This window comes from Tachypleus tridentatus, chromosome 1 (genome assembly GCF_004210375.1).
Source record: "Tachypleus tridentatus isolate NWPU-2018 chromosome 1, ASM421037v1, whole genome shotgun sequence".
NCBI lineage: Eukaryota > Metazoa > Arthropoda > Merostomata > Xiphosura > Limulidae > Tachypleus > Tachypleus tridentatus.
Window position 1 is genome coordinate 42780969 of NC_134825.1, and position 27759 is coordinate 42808727.

The 27759-nt window shown below is 32.1% G+C and overlaps 1 protein-coding gene across 6 annotated transcripts in view; it reads right to left on the minus strand.

Annotated features, from left to right (window-relative positions):
• The window catches only part of LOC143247067 (ubiquitin carboxyl-terminal hydrolase 47-like), a 142273-nt gene extending 116437 nt beyond the window's left edge, over positions 1-25836 (minus strand). For 5 of the 6 annotated variants that reach the window (XR_013026352.1, XM_076494498.1, XM_076494473.1 and 2 more), the window contains exons 1-4: positions 25343-25836; positions 18468-18533; positions 6646-6783; positions 2004-2123 (exon numbers count right to left, since the gene is read on the minus strand). Coding sequence is in view for 5 of the 6 variants with exons in the window: in XM_076494498.1 (XP_076350613.1) it covers positions 2004-2123; positions 6646-6783; positions 18468-18533; positions 25343-25393 (375 nt within the window). In the remaining variant the exon portion in view is untranslated. Of the gene's footprint in view, positions 1-2003; positions 2124-6645; positions 6784-18467; positions 18534-22909; positions 22937-25342 lie in introns of those variants that run through there. The other variant, XM_076494481.1, reaches the window with a different exon arrangement.
• Between the last annotated feature and the right edge of the window lie 1923 nt (positions 25837-27759).

Consider the following 27759-nt stretch of genomic DNA (forward strand, 5'->3'; position numbering starts at 1 on the left):
AATATACATTCCCTTCTCACTATTCCTGATGGAGTTTGGATCATGACATTTCTATGACCCTCCTCTACTGAGGCTACCTTAAACTCTGATGTGGCAATGTTGCTTAAAGTGAATATAAATATTTTTTAAATAAAATATATAGCTACAAAGTGTTTGCCTCACTTTCACTTAGAATCACCATCTCCTGCTTGAATAATTCGTGCCATTCCTTATAGTTAGCTTCAAGAATGGCTACTTTAGCTGCAGTACCTATAAAATTCACAGTCATGCAGTGTTGGCTATAATTTGACACTTATCAACCATTGCTGGAACTTAAGATCCAATGCTCAAAAATAAGTTGGGTGCTATCTTTTAAAGCCGGTTTAAGTATTTCTGCTGTGGAAGACAGCCTATACATTTGTATAGAATTTTACACATTTGTGTAACATGACCAAAATCAATCATGCAGTGCTTTAAAAAAAAATAAAATGTAATCCTGTCAGCAGTGTTGTGTCCAAAGGGACAGGAACCCTATATATAAACAAATGATATGTAATGTCAATATAGTTACAAGTTAATAATTGCTATGGTATGAGTCATGCCAGCCATACAAACATTAAATTACATCCATGGCCTGCATGCAACCATATAATTGTGAAAGTAGTACATTATGATGTTACATATAAACCACAAACTACATCAAAACAACTGGGTGTTTTAATGTTATACAGCTATTATCTATTAGGTAGTCAAATAAATTTAAACTACAATGCACAATGACACATTTAGTAATATAGTATTTTTGCTGTAGGCTGGTAGAACAATATTAAATAGTAATAAAAAAGAACATATGTCTGATCCCTACTATGAAACACTACTGTAATTAATGATATCCAACACAACAGAAAAATATTTTAAAAAATCATTTATTGGATGCCACCATAAAACAATGCAAGATATTCTAATACTGCTAAAAATAATATAATTTATAATAATTCTATCCTCACTACTGCTGTATCATAACTATTTGTTGAAATTAGAATTATCAAGAACAAAAAGCTGTAATACCACTATTACAACAAATTGAAGGAAGATGACTTCTGATGCTCAATATATCAAGTGAACAGAAAAAATGTTAAGAAATTAAAAATCTTATATCCTGATAATAATTCATCACTTCCATGATGGAAAAGGACAAATTAAGAAAGCTACAGAGAAAAGTATAAAAACTTTTCAAATGAACTTAATTTAATAATTTGTCAATTGGAATAAACATTAACCAGAGTGAACTGAAACAATAACAACAAAATATCAAATTCCTGTGTAACGTGTGTTAAATAATATTACAAATCATATTGTTCATGTGGAAATTTAAAAATGTATGCAAGTAGCATGAAAAATGAAATGAATTATCTCAAATGTACTAGATAAAACAATACTGAAGAGGGCAAAACCATAGCAAATACAGGGTTTATTTTGTTCATATTATTTACCAACTTATATATAATGTGACTGATTGAAACAAATTTGCCAAACAAACCACTGTCCAAATCTGTGCAGGACATGCAAGTTAATGTAACTTACAGCCAAGTGTCAAGCTAAATAGTCTATTCAGTTTGAAATGGTATTTATACCTTGTTTATTTAGTAAAAGTAATATATAAGTGAATATGATCTCCAGTTTTCTACCAATGAAAAATTTTGGACTGTTATTGTAAACTATTACTTTACCTGTTACACACAATCATTATTATCCATGTTACTGTTTGAATAAAAGAGTAAAAGTATTTCTGTAAAAATAAACACAGTACTCTGTGTACCAATGTTTTCTAAAAATGTAGAATGTAAATAAAATAATTTATGGTACAATTACTTGAAATCATAATATCTCAGAGTATGTAAATAATGTTCCTCTAAAGTAAAATGCAGTATAATCAAAATACATCTTTAAATAGAATAAAGTATAATTATGCTTATTAATAATAATAACAATAATAGTAATAAAAAGAAATATATGAATAATACCTCAACTTTCTGTGGAGGCTCTCCATTTCTGTTTCCTATTATCAATATATTTCTTGCATTGTTCATACATCGAAAGCCAACTTCCTCTAAAGTCTGATCTTTGAGATCATTGATAATCACCTAAATAAACAGTAAAACCATTTTCATAAAATACTGTGTATTTTATTTTTAAATAAGCATTTACACACTTGTGAAAAAAATAAAAGGTTTTTATTTCTAGAAAAAAATGTTATTTCAATTTTTTTTTTCATGAGAAAAAAAAAGGCCAACATAGTAACTCTCAAACCAACTTTATACAAGTAGTGACTATTCAAAGCTGTTGGCCAATAGTTCTATTGGTACAAACTACATCAAAATAACTAAAAGCAAAAATAATATATAAAGGAAATTACCTGTATTCAATAGCAAAATTCGTTCCACAGATATGTTTTTCATTTTTGCATTAAAAATAACATCATTAATAAATAACAATTATATTAAGAATTAGTTACCTACCATAAGCTTGTTTCATACCTACTAAACTTATACAAAAAGATATTTCTATCAAATTTCCTTTGTTTTATAAAGTCTTCAAACTATTCAATTCTGTTTCCAGGACTAAGGTCAGGCTCCATCAAAAAATTATGGAAAAGACCAGCTTAGCCAATTTTTCTAAGAAATTGAACGAAAAAGAAAAATCCTATTTTACAAGTTTGAAATTTGGTCAGTTCCAATCACCATGTAATATAAATTACATTGTGTTTTGTTTTTTTAAATCAATGGCACCTATACATAATTCTATACATGTACTATTAACATATTATATGTCCAAAGTCCACCTAAGTACCAATTTCATTATATTTTGAAACAATCAAAAAATGACATTGCAGCTTTTTCGGGGGCTCCTTGGTAACCTGACAGCAGTATGAACCATATGAGTGCAGTCAAGGCAGCCTTAATGAGGCTTCCACCTAAATAAAAGTACTATCAGGGATGACCCAGACAAACATGGCTAACTCTCATTAATGCCAGGTATCTTTTAGTGCAAAATACAAAATTTTAATGACTTGCATTCAAAATTTTAATAATCTACTTTTCATTTATGTTATTCCAATTAGTACAGCATAAAATCTTAGTTAAAAATCCATATTTTAATCACATATACAAGTTTCAAATTCTTAATTTTAAAAGGCAATATTTTAAAAATCCTGTTTCACATTCTCTTTCAGAATTTGTTAATAGTTCTTTATGTTTAATTAATTACTACCTATAACAAGTAGAAAGTCAAGGTTTTCATCTATCAACTGTTGCATTACATAGCATTGTGTTCTGAACACATAATGGTCATTTTCACAACCTATTCAATTTTGGTTAACATGGAAATGCTGTTGTTTTGAATTAAGCACAAAGCTACACAATGGGATATCTGTGCTCTGCCCACAACGGGTATCGAAACCCAGGTTTTAGCGTTGTATGTCCGCAGACATACCGCTGAACCACTGGGGGGCCTACATGGAAATAACAACAGCTATTTTGAATACATTTTAGTGGTTTTGTTGCATACTTAGAAAGCAAGAAAAACTGTGATTGTTAAGAGAAAATTACCTGCTTTTGGTCATTAGTCTGCATTCTTTGGGGTATTATTTGATGCATTATTATCATTAATTTAAAAAAACATAGGGTTAACTGTCATCAAAAGTTAAGAGTATAAAAAAAAAGAATGCTCAGATAAGTACTTTATTTCTTGTTTTTATATATATTATTATAAAAGCAACTAAAATGTAAAAATAGAGATCCCTTTAGGTTAGATTAGGTAAAACAAGTAATACTAATAATATAATAAAAATACTTCATGAGGTATGTACATGAACAGCTCAGGGTTGCTTGTGGGTAGAGTAACTTGATAGCACAATATGAGCTGCACATTTCTCAAGCGATTTACAATTTATACTAATGCAAGTAGTAGTTAAGCACAACTCAAACCAATCAAAAGGTCAAATAAAACAAAGTTAATTATAAGTAGATGTATATTATTACAAGTTTAAAGTTACTTCAAATAAATTAATGCAATTTCATGCTACATTTGAAGTAATTATAGAAAAAAAAGAAGGGTGATTTAATTGATTTCAAATTTTTCTAGTGGTTACGAGATTGGTCAAACTGACCAACAGAGTAGAAAGTTAGGGTAGAGACAATACCCGATAAAATAAAGTTTTACTGAAAACATGGACTATTCAAAACAAGTACATGATATATTCAAGGACAAATCTTTTATTAGTTTATTAAAAATGATTTTTTTTGGTATGTGAATGGCTTATGATGTTTACTGAAAGACTTGAAGTTCATGAAGACATACAAAGTATACCAAAAGTTAGTAGGTATCAGATCTATAAAGACCCTATACAAGTACAAAAAGATCACATGACAAGCCAAATTGACCAAGCCAGTGTAGAAAGAGTTAATTAATCTTCAAATTCCACATAGGTGATATGTAGAGATGGTTACACCTAAATGACAGTAGCTAATTAGCCACTGCCATCTAATCAATAATGCTACACTGAGGGTGGTTCACAAATTAAAGAAGTCAACTTTTCATAAAATATGATTCACCCAAAAACACCTCATTTACTCATGCTCACATTAAATTCTGATTTGATGTTAATACCTAAATACAATAATGTTTGTATTTTTCACAGAAAACCACATTGAGCTATCTGCTGTGTCCACCAAGGTGAAACAAACCCCTGACTTTAGTGTTATAACCTTACTGCTGTCTCACCAGAGGACTGTGATTATTAGTCTTAAAAACAAAATTTGTGTTAATTTACAAAAATTGTGATATAAAGTTAGTATTTATTTTTGTACTTTCCATAAACAAGGCAAAAACACTTCAACACTGCATTTACTTAGCATACTGCATATGAAAAGTTTGTGATAAAAGAATAAAACAAAATCCAGCAGGTATTTTCATCTCTTCTAAAACCATTTTTTAAGGATCATTGTAAATTTAGTAAAAGGGAAACTTGTAGCACATGATTGTCTAAGCCCTGTAAATGAGGATATTTTACCCTGCTGCCAAGAATACAGCTTCTATCATCAGGTGAGTTCCTACATGCATTTTCCTTACTACTGATACTTCAAAACACTTAGAAAACACATTGAACATATTAAAATTACCAAAACAGGAATAAACTGAAAATCTTAAGTCTAACAAAACAATATTTCAAGCAAGTACAGATGTTATTAAACTGAGGGTGGGATTTACTAAGCTGCCATAGAAATAAAGTTGAATGACAGAATGATAGTGTTTAGATTTTTGCACTTTAAATAATACCATTTTTCTAATGTTAAACTGTAGGAAAAAGAAAAATGAGGATACTATATTCTTAGTTTTTTGTCTTTCAAATTGTTCCACTTAAATTAAAGAATAAGTGGAAAATTTAAAAGTTCATAATATACATTTATAACATTCCAGTTTTAAACTATGTATCCTGCAACCCTATATTTTAGTTCAGTGAAATAGCTGAATAAAGAAAATGTAACCACATGTATTTTCTGATGTTTTTCTTTATCATGTTATAACTATTTAGTAAGCATTTTAAAGGCTTGTACCTCCGTTTTTTTAAAAAAACAGATAAGTTACTGTAGATTAGTTAATACATAAAAGTTAAAATTTTCCTAAACTGAAAGTATTTCCAATAACACTTCTGCTGACACTAAAATCACAGCCAAGTATGTTAGTTACAGCATCACGTTCGTAGAGAAACGGTTTGTTGAGAAATAGTAATAACATTATCTGAATAAGATGCTTATATACAGTACCAGAATAGAGGGTGCATTGACAAAGGTGGAGAGGATATCAAAGGTATTTAAATGGGGTACAAAAGACCAAAGCAAAGGAGAAAATAAATAGGTACTTACATGGGTAAAGCTGAAACTCAGAAATCAAAATATAGCTAGTGTAAGTGAATGGTAGGTATATTTTGAAATAATTTTACCAAAACACAAGCTACAAAATTTCCAAGTGTTCAAACTCCCACAGGCAAGTTCTGTACAAGTTATAGTTATACTTTCTTTTAAATTATATGTCAAATGTTAAAAAAAAAAACATTGCCTGAATGCTTTATTTTTATTTCAGGTTCTAAGTTTGCCTAAGCAAGTTCCTACATAGGTTTAATGATCAATTACCAAAGAGTGGATTTTTCTATAAATGTTATGCTTGCATAATATTGACTTGTTTACAACTTGTCTGAATATTCACAACCTCACCTGGTTTAGCAAGAGGAAACAAAATGCCAAAGTTCCTTGAGTTTACTAGTTAAACACTAGAACCCATTTGCATTCCATAAATTACATTAATTTTGAAATCTGATTAAATCCAGGGTTAAAATCTATCCTTTAATTGTAATGTAATAAAATATTTTGCTAAATTTAGGAGTGGATTTTCAATTATTGTAACTTTCTTTTTGCCAATTACAAAATGTATTTTAAGTTGTACTTTATGCACTCAAAATGTAAACTTTTGTTTAAAAAACACATTAAAACAATAAAAAAACTTTATATTTTATGTTTCAACAAAATTAAGTATAAAACATACAGAAAATATTTTATAAATCTGCAATTGTATCACAGTTGCTAACATTTTTGAAAAATATATACATACGGATTCTCCATCAGGCATTCTCTGAAGTACCAGTTCAAATGAATCAGGATGATAATGGCACTTCTTTCCAATCTCTTCCATCAATTGAACAGCAGTTGTAGATACTGGCAAGTTCAACAACACCTTTGAATTTTGCCACTATACACACACACAAAAAAAAAAAAAAAACACTTTCAATTTCTTGCAAAATACAAGTACAGTGTACTACAATTAAATATATTAAACATTACATAGGTCTGTATTTAAAATTTAACAATTACTAATCACTTTTCTTAATTTTAACATTGAATTTGCTGAATACATGTAGCATCAAAACAGAAAGTATTGGCTCAAACACTGATGTACAAATCATAAATTACACACTATACATAATTCAAAAACACAAGAAAACTATTAATGAAAAAGATTTCGATTCTCAGTTAAACTGCCGATATGTTACTAAAAAGCTGTAAGAATTTTGCAATTTGCATAATCTTTCATAAACAGTTAAATAGTACATTTCAACTTATTCATACAAGTATGGCCATGCACACATAGCTCATTGATTCAATATTACATTACACACAAAAAACACTCAACAAATTTATCAAATTTTACAACATAAAGTGTTAATTACAACCCAAAACAAAGGATAACAGCTTGCTCAGTTTCTCATAATGCTATACTTTGCATGTAATGAACATGTTTAATTCTTATTCATACAAGTTATATGGAAAATATTTTCTCTTTCTCAACACTTCATAAAAAAAAAAAAAAAAAAACTGAATGACCTAGTTCAACTCTAGCAATTTAATTGACAAATGAGTTTACTTAATAATTCATAAATCATTAAATGATGTCAAAAGTTAAAAAAATTATAAACTATATACCAAAAAAAAGTCACATTCTACTTTAACTCCCCACCCAAAAGAAAAAAAAATTAATATTTTTCCCCTTTCTCAAACTGTATACTTTTCTAAAATATTCTCCAAAATCTCTTGAGTGAGATCCATAAACTAATCTATGCAAATACTCACTGAAGATGTTTGATAATGTCTCATACAGTCATTTACAGAAAATCACCTCTCTTTCCTATATACATGTACATTTGATCTGACAAAACTATCTAATTACTTTAATACATGATAGAACTCTAAGAAAAATTATAAACAATCTACTCTCAACCCTTCTACCATGGTCAAAACTTAGATATATCTTATGTTTTTGGTTCTACTGACCCAATGAAATTTCAAACTAAAACAACATTGAAGTGAAAAAAATGTTCTTCTTTAAATCTCTTTTTTTTACGTTGAATCTTATAAAAACTAATGTAAATTCTCATTATAATATGCTCCACAGAGTTTCACTGCATCATTACATTAGGGAACCAGTACTGAGTCAAATAAATCAAGTTCTACTCCAACACACGCATACAAAAATATAATACAGAACATGCTTTTTTTTTTTTACTTTATATACTTGCAACGTACATAAATTCAATCAAAAACTCTGCTTCAGCAAAAAAGTAAATTAAATAAATCAAAGTGAAAGAACTTGAACATCCATACAGTTCCAATGTTGCATATGTAATTATTAAAGACTGGTACTATAAACATCAGTGTTTTGCATAGCTGTGTACTATGTAGTACTGCTGGAACATGTGTATATTTTAAACGTCTCTTAATTTGTATGTAAATATATTTGAATCAAAACCACTTGGATGTAATCTACTCCCAGATTAGCTAAATACATTCAGGATTTTATATTGTTGTAAAATAGTTAAAATATGCCTCAAAATAAATACTTTCTACACAGAGTAGCGATTTATCGTGCGTCTGTGTGCAAGATTTTGTGCATACTTTGAGCCATCTCCAATCCTAGACACATTTTCATGTGAATTGCACTTCAAATGATGTAATCACTATGCAACAACAGCCCTTCTCCACCAGGAGGGTGATTCATCATCCATGAACAGTAATTGCCATAAACACTTAGAATGGGAATTACCATCATTCTTAGTCAAGGTAAGAAAAAAGAAACTCTCTAAAGTATATTGTCATGTAAGTAGAATGTTAACTTCCAGAACAGTATCCTTACCTTTTTTCATACAATATCTAGAATCCCACAATGATGTGAAGCTTACTGAAAATGTAAGTTAGCTCCCTTCACAGAAAGTAACTGAAAAATAAAGCCCATGGAGTGTGACACCCTATAACTGGGGCCGACTACAAGAGCAACTCTCTCTAAACACTTCACAAATTTCATGCAGGATAAACTATTACCCAGACCAATCAATCACATGAACATAATCTGTCAGTTGAACAGCAGGTGTAGCATAGCACTAAGGGAACAGTCAGACTATAAAATTTGGTATGTTTCTGTTCTATCATTTACTCACCTTACATTACAGACATAGGGACACAGGTCCTTATCTTTGCCCATGTGGCTGGCTAAACCAAAGAGAAATTGGCATATTATAAAATAAAAGGTGACTTTCATTACACTGTCATGGACATCTTTACCTCACTTTCTACCTATTTTGCTGCCAATTCAGACTTTCTCTGGAAGGATTACACAATCAATGAAAATTTAAGTTAATCACTCCTATGATTAGGAACTACAAAATAGTAATGGTCTCACGTGCTTCACTTGACAAACAGGGGGAGAAATAATTTACAATGGAGAAACACGGGAGAAATTTCCAGACCCAATCCAATCCCTAACAGCAAGGGTCTTTTACTGAAAAAATTTCAATGGATTACAATGACACAAGTCAGGGAAATGAGCAGACATTCCCCTGGTGCAAGATTCTGGATAACAGTCTATGGAAGGTTCAGTCTGGTTTTATACATACAAAATTATAAATACCACCTTAGGGGTCTTGCAGAAAACCCCACCCCATCAGTGGGCATGCTCAGAACCAGGGCTGATGGATTTAATAATTCTCATTACCCCTGAATCAATGCAGATTTAGGAAGTAAATACACCATGCTAGTTAATGCCTGCTACTGTGTGTTGCTTCTGAAAAGTGTATCATATAAGAGCAGAAATGGGTAAGGAAACAAAATGAGGCACTAACTCATCAGACAGTTAGAAGACTGCCAAATGGTGACTGGAGGTAGATCATATCCTGAGGGAGACAAAACTGCTAGATAGTGAAAGTAATGAGACAATGGTATTAAGTGCAGTCCACATATCAGAATGAAGAATTTCATCCAAGGACTATCCAAGGTGCAAGGCAGATTTCACATAGTAAGATACAATATAGCTTGCATTAATCTTCAGTCATGAATATACAATTCAGATTAGTTAAAAATTCCATCTGATAAAGAACACTTGATGGTTCTCTTGTCCAAAAGATCCAATAGCACCATCTTGCAATGTACACACACTCAAAATAGGAAAGAAATGGGAAAATCAGAAAAATGAGAAAGAGACGAGAAGTAAAGATAAAAGCTGTAAAAATTCAAATGACCCACCAGTCAGCTGCAAATAGGATACACAAGTCTGCAGACAAAAACAGACATACCTTTACTAGGCCTGTGTCAACTGGATACAAAGGAAGAAGGTCACTCATGAGTTGAGAAACAGCTAACTCAATGGAAGAGAATGGCAAGAAGTAGGACAAGAAATGTGAAAAAAAGAGAGAGGTTAATTGGTTATTTGACATTCATTGGTCCAAAGCAACTAGGCTATCTGGGCCAAATAACCAGTAAAAAAGAAAAAAAATGTATTATAAAAAGGTAACAAAAAATTAATCAAAGCTAAACAATGTCCAAAACTCAGATAAAAGATCCAAACATAGTTAAAAAGAACAAAGGCTTGTAAAAAGTTAAAAACACAAGGAAGTTGAACAGTGTCACCATTGCCAATAACACTATCCAAACATAAATCCATAAGAAAAAAAAGACATCGTGAAAATGGTGCTGTAACTCATGGTCATAATGACAAAACAGTAAAACATGGTCTAGTGTGACTTGAGTGGCAAAATGGCCACACATTGGTGGATCAGTCCCAGATAAAAGAAAACGACTTAAACAACTGTGACCAACATGTAGCCAAAATATAAATGGAGTTAAAAAGAACAAAAGTCCATAAAAAGTTAAAAACACAAGGAAAATGGACAGTGTCAACACTGCAATGACACTATCGAACAAAGGTAAATCCATAAAAACGGCATGGTGAAAATAGTACTGTAACTCAGTCATAACGACAGCAGAACAGAAAAACAAGGATTATTGTGACTTGAGTGGCAAAAAGACCACACATTGATGATCAGTCCCAGATAAAAGAAAAAAAAATGACTTAAAAAATTGTGACCAACATCTAGCCTAGTTATAATATCTTCCTCCTTCAAATCCTTATGAAAACAAGATGGACAAAGAATAACAGAAGGTTTAATCTGGGAAAGTTCCTTATGATGCAACTCCAAGTTGACTGCTAAATGGTGCAAAGCTGAGCCTTCAAATACAGGATAGACATACCTATTATGGCACCAGAGCAACCCTACTTAGCCACAGTGTCAGAAAGCTCATTCTTGCAGATACTGACATGGCCTGGTATCCAGAAAAACTGGATAGAAACAGATAGTAAATAATAATGAGCCAGTCAATTTTGAATATCAATGACAACAAGGTGAGAACTAATGTGAAGTGATCCCAGGACCAGTAGAACTAAGGGAATCAGTATAAATACCACAATCACTGTAATGCATAGCATCTAATGATCCAAGGCAAGAGAAATGTCATACAACTCAGCAGTGAACACAAGCTGTAGAAGGGATCCTGTGAGCAACCACCAAGCCACAACCTGATCTTAAACCATCCTTATAAATGGGAATAAAAATGGTTGGAAAGATGTTCAACAAATAGAAGGTAATTCCAATCAGAAGTATCTGCCTTCCATAGACGATTCAAGCAAAGATCACAGATGGGGATGGAAATAAGACATGGTGGGATGGGCTGATAGTAAAGACAACATCATCATCCAAGGACAGATACCATTTAGCCAGCTGCACCTGGATGCAAAGGCCAAAAGAAAAAAAGGCAGACAATCTACTCTGAGAGTTCATAGTCCACTGAAAAAGGAAGACACAACACCTGGTGGAATAATGTGGTAAGGATCACAGCTTTGAAACAACACTGTAAAGAAAGTTACAAGCGACAGTGGTGAGATGGAGGTTTGTGACACTCGGTATACAAACTCTGGACTGGAGAAGTATGAAAAGTCCTTGTGCAGAGCCAAAGCCCCAGATCAAAGAACATGGAAATAAGATGTCGTCACTTGAGAAAGCTTCACAAACTGACATTTCAAGTAGAATGAGGTGTCCCAAAGAGGAGTGTTATCATCAGAACCCACAATGGGTGGGGGAAAAGTGGTTGTTTGAATAAAGGAACCAAACAAGAAGACAAGCATTAACTATCCTCTCTAAAACCTCACACAAAGACAACTCACCAAAGCAACTAAATGACAGTTAGAAGGAATTTTGGGATTCTTCCCAGGCTGAGAAAGGGAGAGCAATAGCCAGTTGCCAAGCATCAGGAAAAACATTCTCCTGCTAAATCCAGTTAAAAATAACCAGAAGAATAGAAAGAGAAACAGAAGAGAAATGGTGCAGCATCTTATAGTTGACATCATTAGGACTGACTAATGTACTACCAGACTGATAAAAAGCAAGTCTGAGTTCCACTAGTGTAAATGAGCAATTACATTTGTAGAGACAATCAGCCCAAAGAGAAAGAGGCAATTATTCTGCCCAAGACTTGATGGTCAAGTGCTAGATGCATGAGTAAAGCTCTTACCAAGAGTATCAGGAATACTCCAAGCATCAGCAACTTCCTGATCATCAGAGAGCAAGATCAAAAGGGGATGGCAATTATACTGCCCACTAACCTTCCGAATCTTGTCCCAAATGTTTTTCGAACTGGCGTTAGAAGAGATGGTTGTTGTGAACTTAAGATTCCTTCCAAATTTTGGTGTGTTTTTTTTCACTAAGGCAGAGATGCAATTGGAGGAAAAAACCTTTGTTTTCAACCATGCCACTTTGCTTTAGTAGCAGCATATTTATTCACCTTCATGGATCTTGCCCTTCATTGATAGGGCAGATCTATTAGTGGTCATAGATTCCAACTACTGAAGGCATGAACAAATAATCATTCTACATTTTGGGACTGAAAAAAGTGAACCTGAGCAGATGCCAGAAGCCAGAGCTGAAGGAAGTGGATCCAGGAAGCCTCTGGAAGAAATAATAGGAACAGAAATAGGCTAGGCATTGATCTGTCAACTCTTTTAACCAAGGAGTGTAATAGACTCTTCACATGGCTAAAAAATAACTCTATCAGAGGCACAGAAAGATTTGTTTGCACTCCCACTGTAGCAACCAAACGTAGTGCAGCAGCATATGTCCAAGATAGGGGAGGAGAGGAACAATAACTTCTGAGTCTCAGAGTAAGAAATATTGTTCACAGTTTTTAAACATTGTAACTCTTTCTTCCCCACCCACTCCGGGCAAGGAGTAAAGTAAGAGAGGTGGGAACCACTACACTTAATAGTGAGGTTCCAGTTCATACTCATTATAATCTTGGTCTTTGTCACCATAACAAACACACAACAACTGCTAACAACTAGATATTTTCAAATAACTAAACTGCTGACACTGGAAACATCAGAGGGATTGGATTATATGGTCATACCTTAAAATTCAATAGCTTCCTTGATAATGGCAGAGGATACGTGTGATGCAAACATCAAAATAAAAACATTTGTAGGTACCATAATTCCTACCTTACACTGCAGAAACTCCTTGGGTAGAGAAAGCAGTGAGGATCTCAGACTCAGGAATGTTATTTAAATCCCTCAATAACTCCTCTTAAGGAATTCAAAGTAGCATGGTGAGTAACCTTGAAGGGTTACTATCTCCAATAGCTATTGAATTCAGAAGGAGTTTGGTGTATTCTGGTGTAGATGTTTCCACCCAAAATTCACCAGAGCACAATTTCCTGGTTGACTTGGGTAACCCAGCAAGCCCCTATAACTCCTTCTGAATAAAAAAGGGAGACATCTGCCCTAAATGTTTGTCTCAGAAAAAATGTAGAGGGAGAAAATGTGGTACAAATGTAGAGAAAGATGGAAACTGCTGACCAGTACTCAAGATGTGGCTATTTACTGATGATTTGTTTTGTTGTTTTTTTATTTGGATTTGGAGTATCCATAAGAGGAGAAAAAAATATTCAATGCCTACTGACCCCACCTACAATGGAGTCCTATGACGGAATGCACTGCAATGCCAAACAAGAATCCTACAGCAACACCAGTGTTTGTAAGTACTATACCCAAAAACCAGCATCAAATATAATGTCTGCAACAGCCATTGAGAATGGCCAACACTGTACTTGATTGACCCTAGCCCAGCAGGACCAGCCAACTGACCCTGAAAACATCTGTCCACAGGAATTCAAGGCCAAGGTGACACATTGGGGTTGGACTCCTTAACCACCAAGATCCTGTCCTCCCCCCTTCATGGGTTGTCAAGCACAGCAAACACATGGGTGGATGTTCAGATCTCAAAGGGGGTAAACTAAAGAGAGAACTTTCTATGTGATGTCCTCTCACCACATACACCCATCCATACAAAGGGACCTCAGGAATGAAAGGCACTGCAAATTCTGAAGGTAGAAACAAGCAATCAAAGACCTCATCAGCCTGCTTAAGTTCCACATATTCAGGATGATGCGGGGCAATATCTGGAAATAGAGATTGAACCGTAACATTCAATCTCCCTGCATTTGCAGTTAAGAAACAAACATAATAATGAGGGTAATGAAACCTGAAAATCAGAAATTAAATTAAACCACTTTGAGAACAAATTCAATCTGAAACACTAATCAAGATGAAAAAAGAAAAACATCCAAGTGCAAGCATCCCCAAATGAGAAGTGACAGTTCAATAGAAGTGCAAATGTCATGTCAATGTACTATGCTCCTACTGACAGAGAAGTGACACATGATTTGCATGAGACACACACTGGAATAATCTGATTTGAATGTGGGGGTAGAGGGGTGCAGAAGGCTTGTGGCATGCATAATAAAAAAAGTTTGCATGCAGAAGACAGCAACAAACAAGAATAGCTAATCTTACTAGTGGAGGGAAGTACCATATTGGAAAACACCACTTTACAGCCTGTCTAAAGAACAAAAGAAGACTTTAAAATAGTCAAAAAGTTCAGAAAGTCAAAAAACATAAACCCAACTATAATACCCTCTCAACATAAAAATGGTACTCAGAAATATAAAGTAAGAAACTAACAACAAATTATTCCACCAGTTTATTTCAGGAGTAAAATGTTCATAATATCAAAAGCTTAGACAAAACACTGCCATGATACTGTTCTCTGCAAAGATTTGGACTTCATAAAAATAGCTTAAAAAGAGTAAGAATGCCAAATGAAAACACACAGACATGATATGCTACAGTCTACAGTGCCTCCAACATCAACAGTTTAAAAAAAAAAAAAGTCAAAAAATTACTAACAAAGGCAGTTGTGTCAACAGTAGGGCAGTCATCCAATCCTTTGCCTTAAGCCAGATTTGGGAATCAACCACCCTCCTAAAACAAGGCAAAACTAATAGATTGAAAATGTATTTTCTGTCAATGCAACTAATGATGCAGTGAGACAAATATAATTGAGGAACAAGATCCAGTAATTGCTTACATTTATAAGATTTTGTTTGTTGTAAATTGTATATGGAATTCATTCATTTATATGAAAAAATTTAATTTGACTGAAACTCACTTTAACCATATGAAATGGTGGGGTTAAATTTTAAGTTTTATGCAAGTTTAATTGTTTAATTTCAATAGAAAATATTCAAATAAATTCTCAGTCCGCACTCCTATGGGCCACATGACATGACAGGGCTGCAAATTCTCATTCATATATTTTCTCTCTTCCTTAAAAAAAGGTTTCGGATAGTTCAACCATCACAAATGCACTATAGGTACTGATAAGCCAAGATATAAAATTTCAACTTCTTATATTCAAAAATTCCCTGGCAAGTTTTTAGGAAAAAATACTTTATTAAGAATGATATTTTTTGTCAACAACAGACTTGTACTGTTTACTAAATGCATACCAAATGTAGGGAAATACAGGTAGTAAATCCAGAATTATAGTAAATGTTGCTATGTATAGCTTCACAGAAACAGGGTCGGTCAAATGGAATGATGCTGTCCTCATTGGGTTAAAAAAAAAAACTTCCAATCAGAAAAGTTATGTATTTAGCAGTAAACAAAAATTAACCTTCCATTAGTATAACTAATAAAAACTTAACTTTCTTATATATCCACTTATAAAGATTAAAATTCATTGGTTTTACCATTAGGGTATCCTCATTTATCAATATTTTCAACCATAAATGCAAACATTTCTATTACATCTTATGTAAAATACTTATACCTTTGAAAAGACTAGACAACATTAAATTAACACAATTTATACTTCAATTTTTATACATTTTAATTCGTTAATGTCAAATGAAAATATTTAAATATAATTTCAGTCTGCTCTTTTGAGCTACATAACATGGCAAGGCTGCAACTGTAATTTTAATATATCTGAGGAAGACCACAACCGTGTACATGGTATTTAGTAACCATATAGTTTAGCTAGCATGATGTTTGCTTTTTTTAATAATAATATTAATAATAAAAGTGAAACACCTACAAACATTTCTTTGGCCACCATCTAAAATATCAAAACTCATATGAATTAAATATCATAAATTTTAACTTTTGAAGGCACTAGCAAACTTGGGAGTGTTAGTAGCAATAACATTAGTCTTCTCTAAAAGTTAGTACATCATGTGTTAAAAGGGGAATAAATACATAGGTTGTACACACTAACTACATATGTAAATTCTTGGTGGTGTATTTTCTCTCCAAATATTTTAAAATATCCAAACTCATTTTAATTGCGCAAATGTTTCTAATTTAACTAATATAGCATAAAAATATGTCTAAGATGGGCTGAAACTGGTATATCTAGACTGAGTGTCTAAATCAACACCCCAACTGTTGACAACTATCCTATATTAAAAACATTTTGTTAATAAAAGTTACAGTTCAAATTTCAAAAGTTGTAAAAGTATTAGAACTTAATACATTTAACATGTATTAACCATGGACCATTTAAGAAAAAAATTTAAAGCATTCACACTTCACATGATTTATATATTATTATAACCTCAAATAAGTAACCACTTGAACATACTATTTCCAACCATGATGCCAGCAAAACTGCACTGAAAAGAACTGATGCTGTGAGTATGGTAGAAGTTGTAGTCTTACTAACTCTATTATCTGATACCTAATCTGGACATGTCATGCAGCTGAATTTGTATAATAAAATAATCAAGCATGGCACTAACAAATGAAACAATCTGGTTAATTACAATTACAGTAACTTTATGCATTCAAAATATTTCAATATAAATTACTGAAATGTATGTTTCACAAACATTAGTGTCAGAATATCCCTTCTGAAATGCATACTAACAATTTTTTCCTAGTATCTTCTAGGTTTTGCTAATAAAACTAAAACACAACCAACAATTTTCTAGCATTTATTTCAAGGCCTAAGGTTATTAATTCTAACTTAACTTTTGCAGATGATAGGCATTAGAATGATTCTTTACCATTAGCATAGCACTAGAAAATTCAGGCAAGTTAAAAAGGGTTTACATACATTAAAATGGTTGCAAATGTTCTTCACAGCACAGTGGATCTGAAAAGTGTTACTTTTTCTGCAAAAGGCTATGCACACAGTAATAAGCATTGAAGTTTGTTTGTTGTTTTCTTCTATCAAGAGATTTGTTACCCTAACAACAACTATATATAACAAAAAAACATGACACCATATGGTAATTTCCATTACTCAGAGTCTATAAAGTTAATTAGTGATGCATGTTGTAAAAAACTTCAGGCTAACAAAGTAAACCTCAAATCATCCAAAAAATAAAAATGACAAAATTATACTGATTTGTAATTTTAAATCAATAAGAATTATATCATTTATTCAGTTAACCCTTAAGAACTTATCCTTTACATAAACTAAATCCTCAAATTAATTCAAGCAAAGTCACCAGAAAGAAAGAACAAATATTTGCAGACAGACTTGATTAAAAGTCATTATTTATTTGGCTGGGGTCACACTGAAACTAAACGAGTATTTATATGGTCTTTATTTCAACTTCTTAAACCCAAGAGGATGCTGTCAGCTTCTGGACAAGAATTTCAATTTACACATCTGAAGGTGACAGCATCCTGTAGGAGACATGTCTCTTTGGCCAAAAACTAATCAAAACCATGTCATCATACACCTTCTATACACAGACTGGAAACTAAGGTATGTTAATAATTATTAGGACACCACGAAAATAATTCTAATAGAACATGCATAAAATTATGGGCTTAAATAAACATAATACGCTAAAAATTTGAAAGTAAAAAAAAAAAAAAAACATTAAATAGCTATTGTGATGGATATTTGAAATGAAAGCAATTAACATTTTTCAAATTATATTAAAGAAATTTTGCTAATTAGAACATTTATATAGTACAAACGAGTACAAGTTTGGAATTATATCAATTAATATAATATACATTGTAGCAAACAAGCATTTTTTTCAGTAATTCCAATTCTGGTTTCAATTGCAGTTAAGATATTTTCATACTGTTATTTCATAACCTGTTTGACAGTTACTGAACCTTTAAATAATACATACATACAATAATACATAATCTGAAAATACATACATGTTTACAACAAAATAATAATGATACCATACCTGTCCATTTGTCATATCTCGTATAATACATAGTGCTCTAGGTTCATCTCCTGCACAGAAAGTACCCTGAAAGACAAAAACAGAACACTGATAATAACTGTAAAACTAAGAACACACCACATACGTTTTTTAATTACAAAGGCAGAGAAAATTAGTACAATAAAATAAATAATCCACAACTTTTTTTTTTAATATTTGCAGTACACATTGGAGTTTTAATAATATTTACAGAAAATATCTATTACATCTAGGAATGTAGGTTAGATTTAATGTCATCCAAGATTTTAACTTTATAAAAATACCATCTTCATGTACAAACACATATACAGCTAATCAGTCCTAAAACTTAAATTTCCACATTAAAGTTGTCTATACAAACATTTTCTTTCATATTGAACAGGATCATAATAAAATTAATATTTATATCTGTTAACTGATTTGTAATGCAAATTTACAAAGTTTTTACACACTGAAGTATCTACTAATCTTTACTGGAATAAGTAGTTGATTAGACTACTGGAGAAATGCAACATTTTGAATTACAACAAAACATTCTTAAGAATATTTCAAAATTTTACAAAATATCTCAGTGAAACACAATTTCTAAATATTGTAACTTAAATGTTTTTCTCAAAATATGCTTTTTTTATAAAGTAGGCCTTCTTCCACATTTATACACATGAAATCATTCTTAAACACAAAATGTTTTAATTTCATGCAGAAAATGGATTACTGACCCAAAATTCAGTAAAGTAAGATATTTTTCTAACAAATATTGTTTTAAGTGAATACCCAATACATAAAAGGAAAATCTGAGATTAGGGCTTTTATCCAGATTTTTTGTTAACAATGCCAATGCTTTATCAAACTATTCTGCATCATAAAAACTCACTGAATTAACAAAGACCAATATCACTGAATTCGTAATCTGTTATTTAAAATAAAAACAACTTGTCATATAATTTAAATTATAGCCTGTTCTAAAATTACTCAAGTTATTCTTATTACTGAACAATTAATTTTCTTGTCTAACAATACTTTACATATAAATCAAATACCAGAGCTTAAGTGAAAATTTTATTCATAACATGAAATAATCATACATTTATATGACAAGTTAATATGCTTGTACTTATTACAAAAAATACTTTACACACTAACAATATGATAACATTACATAACTGTAAAGAAATGAAGAAATATACAATATAGTATATAGAATATACAATCAGACACTTCTTGGCCTCATAGTTAAAAAAAAAGTTTTTCTTGCTATACATTTTCTATTAGAATTATCTTAATTTTTGAAAATTGTTGTAATTTTACAACTCTTAGTATAAAATTGAAAGTACTTAAAAAAAATGTTATGAACATAAAAAAGATTATTTTTATTCAGAGCTCTGCATGGCTAAATTGATTTTTTAAGAGTAATACCTGTACATGTGCTACACACATTTGTACTAGTTTACTATGCCAAGTCTCCTATAGGAAGAGGAAGCAGATTAGTTCACAACGCAAGTTAAACAACATTCAGCCACATTTAGTTTTACTACACAGTAAAGCCAAACTCAATGGGATACTTAAAATATCAAACTGTGTAGTGTGTGCAGATGTATGTCAAAAAGTATGTTCCACATGTACATGAATGTTGAACAATTAATAAATATTCTGTATTTTACACTGTTATTCTTTATGGAATGCATTCTGCTTTAAAAGAAATATAAGGAAAATAAATTATGTTTTAAAAGACATTCAACCACCTACAAACCTTATGCAAATACCTACTCAGCAAACTTTTTAGGGGAATCTTAGAATTCTAAACTTTAATGACCTTGTTTTTCAAACTCATTTTCTGTATCATATAATGATCTGTATAAATATTTATTTTCACTTTTTAATTATTGTTTAATAACTAAACATATATAAAGATATAAAAACCTGCATGCGGCATTTTAACTACAGTTATTGTAAATGGCCTATTTAACATAACTATCCCTCTGTGATATTCCCCTCCTTCCAACATCTCAACCTAAATAAAAATTAAAAATAGCAACAAGGCCTACAAAGTTTATTTTTCTTCTTTCTCTGTTACGAAAAGGAACAATAACTTAATTTAACTTCACACTAGAAATGGGTGATTGGCAAAATATACTGACTAATCAGGACTAATTAAATCATTAAGTTACTGATTAATCCACACTTCCTCCAATCACCTCCCTATAAGCAAAATAAAGGAGGGATGGGTGCTAATATCAGAGCTTTTTAAATCAGTGCATAAATCTTGCCTAGTATTTATATTTATATTTTCATTTACATTGTTCAGATCATATTTAAAATATTTTTTGAATTACTCTCATTTCACACCATAAATCTTTTTTAAAGGTCATCATTTGATCATTTTGTGTCTCTATGACCTTGATCAGTTTTTATGAGTGGAACAGCAATATCCAGGATTAATCTCTGCAGAGAAGTTGCAATTATGATCTATTCAGTTTACTCTGCTCCAGCCAGTTGTTTCTACATGTAGTGCATGTCATACAGTATTCAAACCAGCATCTTCACTTGAATAACAACAGAAAAACTGCCACTGAATGTTAGTATGCATGTGAGTAATATCATGGTGCTCTCTACTCTCTGCATTATGCAAAATCTATACAGCCTCTCATGCTTTTGAGGTCTTAAAACCTCTGTTTACAATACAGTCTGACAATTTTAGTTTGGTGGTTTAAAGAAATGGTAGAGCACACTTTCCTGGACTCATAACTGAACACAGAAGTGCCACAGTTTATAAAAGTCCACTCTATGTTCCAAAATTTGTGCTGGCATGGCTTAATCTGGTTGCAGGGTCAGAAAATTCCATAAATGGACAATGTCTCATTGTGCAACAAAATATTCCAACTGCATTTTTATGTTGAAGATAGAAGCAAAATATTAGAGCAAAGTCATATTAATGTAACATTGGTATCCACTGTATTATCACCCATTCTGAATTTTCAAAGTTCATTAAGAATTTCTACAAACCATGGTTCATCCACATGGTGAATATCCTACCATATAATTTCTTTCTTCTTTATACTGTATCTATATTTAGGAGTCATAAGTGCATGACTGGTGTATGTGATTACATCTACTTCTACAACATGCAACTGCAATAACACTGCCCCTATTACTATTTTAGTGTCCAATAGGAATTCAATGTCTCATCACTGATGATGCCACCAATAGATTATCCACTAAAGCAAGCTTTAGAGATGGGAGCACTTAGTTACATTCCACATTCCATTCAAAGTACATCTTAGTTTCAGTGAAAACAAATAATGGTGCAGATATAAAATTTGGGCACAAACCATCAGTACCTTTTTGCTGGGTAATACATCTTACAAACTCTACAAGTAATAAAGTACTTATTTAGTATTGGATACAAGTAGAATCATTATTATTTTTCAGCCAGTTAATGCTATAAAAGTTAAGATTTTTTATTATAGGACTTAAGTTACTTTAACTATTTTACCTTTTATTTAGGTTACTTACGGCTCGATGATTAACATGCTCAATTATTATAATGAAAGTCACTCTTCTCTCATGTGAAAATTACTGAACATTTGGTCACAGTGTTATACAACTAAAAAATATCACATCACGTTATAAAAATAAAACAGTACAGTGGTATGCAAGAAAAGGTTTAGGAGTGTTTATAACATACTAATACTATCTAAAGGAAAACCCTAAATTGGTTTAGCCTGGTGACAAGTGTGTTAAACTAGCAATCTGCAGATTGTGGGATTGAAACCTGTCATAGAAAGAGTTTGCCTTTTTAGCTATGCAAACATTATAATGTAATGATCAATCTCACTGTTCCCTGGTAAATAGTAGTCCCAGAGTTGCTTTCCCTATAATCAGCAGTTCAAAATTAAAGATACAAGATATCCTTAGTAGATTTGCTGTAAATAAAAAAATGTATTTTATTTGTTGCTCATTTCTTAATACCAAAAGATAAAGCCCAAAAGTTGGGAGTGGATGTTGTCAACAGGTTGCCTTTCCCACAGTTGGTAGTTTAAAATCATGGAAAATTGCAGATAGTTTCAGTATATTTGTTTCTTCTTAATTCATTTCTTAACTACATTTTTTATAGTTTGAATTAATTATTAAACATTTTACTTTACAAAATACATTGACCTTATACTAATTTTTATCATTTTTAATTTAGGATAGTTTCCCATTCACTGTGGATGGGATATATATTTCCCAATGCTCTCACCACCTCATGCTGCAACTTAAATGTCTTCACTATCATCACAAGATGGAGAACTGGTATCCTTTTGTCTCATTTACCCTTCATCAGCACATAACAAAAGTAACTCAAGTGGTGTTTAAATATCTTCTAAGCTATCCAATTCAAACACATCAAGCAAATAAATACAGTAATTATGGTTACTACTCACCACTCTAGCCATGATGGCTTGTAAATTTTGCTTAGGAATCTTGTAGGTTAATAACACCTGATTGAAGAACACTGATGAAAACCATATATCAACATTAGGTGGAATACTTTCCAGCTCATTTTATTCCACACATCATACACAGTAATTCTGTATTACAATAGGAACATCAATTTCAGTCATAGTGTGAAAGGGCAGGAGTGCTAGGAAATATACATCTCAGCTACAGTGAAATGTTAAATAATATCCAAAGTAGCATGTTTTTTTTATTTTGACTGACTAAGGGTTTCCATAATAGAGTGACCTACAATTATTTACTTCCCTTCACTAATGCAATATCTGATTGGCTGTGTAGTTATAGATACAATACTTTAAGACTAACACTGTTGTAAACATGCTTTATGAACATATAAAACAATACAAGCTCTTCAGAATAACACAAAATAAATATATATACATAATAAACATTTTGGTTTATGGAAGCATTAATTTTACGAATGTCATGAAATTTTAAAGGGACAAAAAATAGCTTATTACCCTATCAAGGATGTCTCTTACAGCTTCCAACTATAACCACCCTTTACTAATATATTCATTCAATTTTACCTTGAACTCAGTTAAATTTTCTGCCTCCACCACCCTCAAAGGTGGCTAATATCAAAAGCCTGCCACCACCATTTGAAAAGTAATGGCTCCTAAACTGCCAAAATTTGAATTTACAAAGCCTTAAACACCTCAAATCTTCTCTGATCCCTTTTTCTCTACAAAGAACAAACTTAAAAATTTTAGTCTCCTCGTGAGACAATCCCACCATCCCAGGTGTCATCCTAGTAGCTCTTCAGTTCAATGTCCTTCTTGAGGAAGGGTGTCAAAAACTGTACACAGTACTCTAAATGAGGCCTCACAAGTGATCTATATAGTGAAACAATAATATCCTTGGTCTTGTATTTAACGTTTCTATAGATGCTACCCAAAATTCTATGAACTCAATTGCCAGCTATAAAACACTGTTTAGATGACTTGTGCAATTTTTCAACCACAATGACAAGATCTTCTCCTTAAACCAAAGTATTTAATGTAATCCCATTTAAATTGTAAAAACAATTTGAATTATGTGCATCACCTTACATTTCAGACAGTTAAACATCATCTGCCACAACTAATCTAAATCTCCCTGTAAGTCCATTGCATCTTTGATACAGTTAGTCACCCCAAAAGTCATAATGTCACATGCAAATTTCATTTCAAAGTTTTGTTGATCATTCTAGAGTCAATATCGTTAATATAAATCACACAGCAGAGAACCCTGCACACAGCCATGAGGCACACCTCTTGTAACTATAATCAAGTAACATTATTTTCAATTCCTTCAAAATTATTCAGGTTAATTGATTACTTTTTATCATAGGCCTATTTATCCAATTAGCAAGCTTTTACCCAACCCCCACCAATGTGATTTTCTCACCTAAACATTTTATTAGCATGCTACAAGTTACACCTAAAAAAAAAAATCAGACTTTTAAAGCACCATTTCCCTTTTAGTATACATGTTGACTTTATTTTGTGATATACTTAATTTTATCTAAATAACTTTGCAAAGTACAATAGCTCTCAGGTCTTGCTTGATGTTATTTTGGGATATGTGCTCCAAGTGTCATTTAGTCTCAAGAAATGTCTGGTAATGCAGACTACATAATAAAAGCCAAAAATAACTTCTACATACAGCAAGCATTCAATAAAGTAAATAAATAATAAACTGTCATATTTCACAGTAAATGAAAGGCAAAATTATGAGAATTTCAGTGAGTGATAAGAATACCATAAACTTCAACATAAATAAAATGTATGATTGCAATTTTCAATTACAATCATAGCTCATACTGTCCCTCAATAACATTCCTTCTTTGAAAATCAATACTTAAAGATAAAGCCAAAGGTCTACATGACTTCAATGTATACACTCATCATTAGGGTATTTGATGTTCTTGAGAAGCAAATATTTAGTCCAGTCATGGTGCACTGCCTTGATTGAAACTTTATGATGAAAATCTGTTAAACTATGGCATTTAACTTCAAAGTAAATCGTTTATCAGTGTCTATTTCTACAGATTAGCAGATCTTTGCAAGTTATGCATTTAATTATTTATGGTATTGTGCACCAAGTATAAAACAAACTTAAATTTATTTATAATGTCAATTATTATTACAAGTAATGCTAACACTAATTGTAGTAACAATAACTTGCACTACAACACACTAAACTCACTACACTAGTGCAATGCTATTAGTATTAATAATAACAACGCATAGCAATACTAATACTGGTAGTTACTATTAATATCAATAACATGTAATCGTTTCGGCGATACCGGTAATCACTACGACTATGACGGTATTTGGTAACGTTCTCATAATATTAGTTAACTTGGCACTTACCTCAACTGGTACAATCTGTGTATTGCTATTAGCATTTTCACCGGGCACCATGACTGAAGAACAAGTCACTTTAAGAACACAAATTTAACAAATTAGAAAAAATACATATAAATCTTTAAGTTACAGCAACCAAACCACGTAGAATGACACACAAAGTCTAAGAAAATTTATGTGGTGGTTAGGCTTAAGAAAGGGTTAACTTATGCCAAAAAACAGGTCATGTTTCTTCGCTCACGTTAGTCTTAAAGTTAAGAAGTGAACTTGGGCCTCATTTGTTAACTTTTCAGCCCAGTTAAGCAAGATCGTTAAAAAAATACCCCTATTCAACAGTCACGTTGTATATAATGCTATGTAACTCGTATTAAATATTTCTATCTTAATAAACATTTTATTGTCTCATTACTCATTAACAAAGTCGAAAACTAAATAACTTATCGCAAGGCTTAGTTATCACACGATACAAATGTGTTATTTCATGTCATGAAATACGCTATAATTTAACCTACACACACGCATACAAAACGCAACTCTCTTTTTGTTACGTTCATGCTCATTGGCCAAAATAATTACATAATAATTATGTTGCAATCTGAGATCAAAACCACTCACAACCCACCGAGTTAGTTTTCACTTATGGAAATAAATATGTGATATATTAACACACACATATAAATATATATATACATAATTTGACTCACTAATGTTAATATTTATATTTGAGAGGTCGTATTGTTAAAATGAAATTCAGGAAAATGTACAAATTTGTGACATTAATAACTGTTTCAGAAAAGTGCCCAAACTGAACAACTTTAATGTATAAGCATATAAAAAAGCATTCAAAGGAAATATTGGTTTAACAGTTAAATTATTGCATTATATTTCATATGCTCAACTCGTAATCTGAGGGTCGCGGGTTCGAATCCCCGTCACACCAAACATGATCGCCCTTTCAGCCATGGGAATGCTATAATGTGCGTTTAATCCAACTATTAGTTGGTAAAAGAGTAGCCCAAGAGTTGGCGGTGGGTGGTGATGACTAGCTGCCTTCCCTTGACTCTTACACTTCTGAATTAGGGACGGCTAGCGCAGATAGCCCTCGTGTAGCTTTGCGCCAAATTCAAAACAAAACAAATCATTTTATACACTGTGTTACAAACATTTTGTGAGAATTATCCTCTTATTTTAAGACGGGCCGAGTGGTTAAGGCACTCAATTCGTAATCTGAATGTCGCGGGTTCGAATCCACGTTACACCAAACATGCTCACCCTTTCAGCTGTGAAGGCGGTATAAGTTACGATCAATCCCAGTATTCGTTGGTAAAAGAGTATCCCAAGAGTTGGGTGATGATGAATAGTTGTCATCCCTCTAGTCTTACACTACTAAATTGGGCATGGTTAGTGCAGATAACCCTCGAGTAGCTTTGCACGAAATTCAAAATCAAACAATCTTATTTTAATATTAATCATAGAATTTTTTTTTTTTTAAATTACTGAAACCTTTTTCACTTGGACGACTACAAGAAAAGCAAATGTTTCAGTATTACCCATTTTATATACCTATTGGGCTATGGGAAAATGTAGAACAGAACAGTTTGTGGATAGAATGGTCAAAGAAACATATGGGAAGAAATAAATAACATTAGACTATCCAGAGGGAGGAGTGATGGGCGTAACCAATGAAGAAAGTGATGTGGTAAAGGTTGCTGGGAGTTATGCAATTTTTGTTATGCACATCGGAACTTTGACTTATGGAAAGGTAGGTCAGGGGATCTACTTGATAAGTACTGGAGTATGATATAGGTATATAAAGAATAAAACCATAAGTGAATTTTGTCAGGGATACTTTCGTTAGGTAAAACTCTATACAAGACTGAATTCTAGGTTGAAGTAAATATTGTTGTTAACTATATAATTTTCTTATTGTTTTGATTTACGTGTTAGCTAGAGAGCGCATTACTTTAATGGAGAGATAAACACTGTGAGAGGAGGGAAGCGCAGGGTAAAAAAGGTTACCAACCTAACACAACATAGTATGCTCTATACGTCTGTTTGTTTGTTTGTAAATAAGCACAAAGCTACCTGTGCTCTATCCACCACACGTGTCCGCAGACATGCCTCTGTGCCAATGGGAGGAAGGTGTACTTCAATATGTGGCATTTACTAGTGATTGTGAGGAACTTACGTGGTCTAATATTCAACTGAAAACTGCTTCAGGAAGAGATAAGAGTTTGAAACCAATTATTCAATCGTTCAAGAATAGTACAGAACGACCCTCATGACAAGCAGTCACTCAATTAAAAAGAAACATAACTGTGTACATTGGAATTCCTTATGCTTACAAGAAGGCTTCTTATGTCGAAAATAGTAAGATGTTATTGGACAGAAATAACAGCAGTCATAGGTGTCGCTAGTACTTA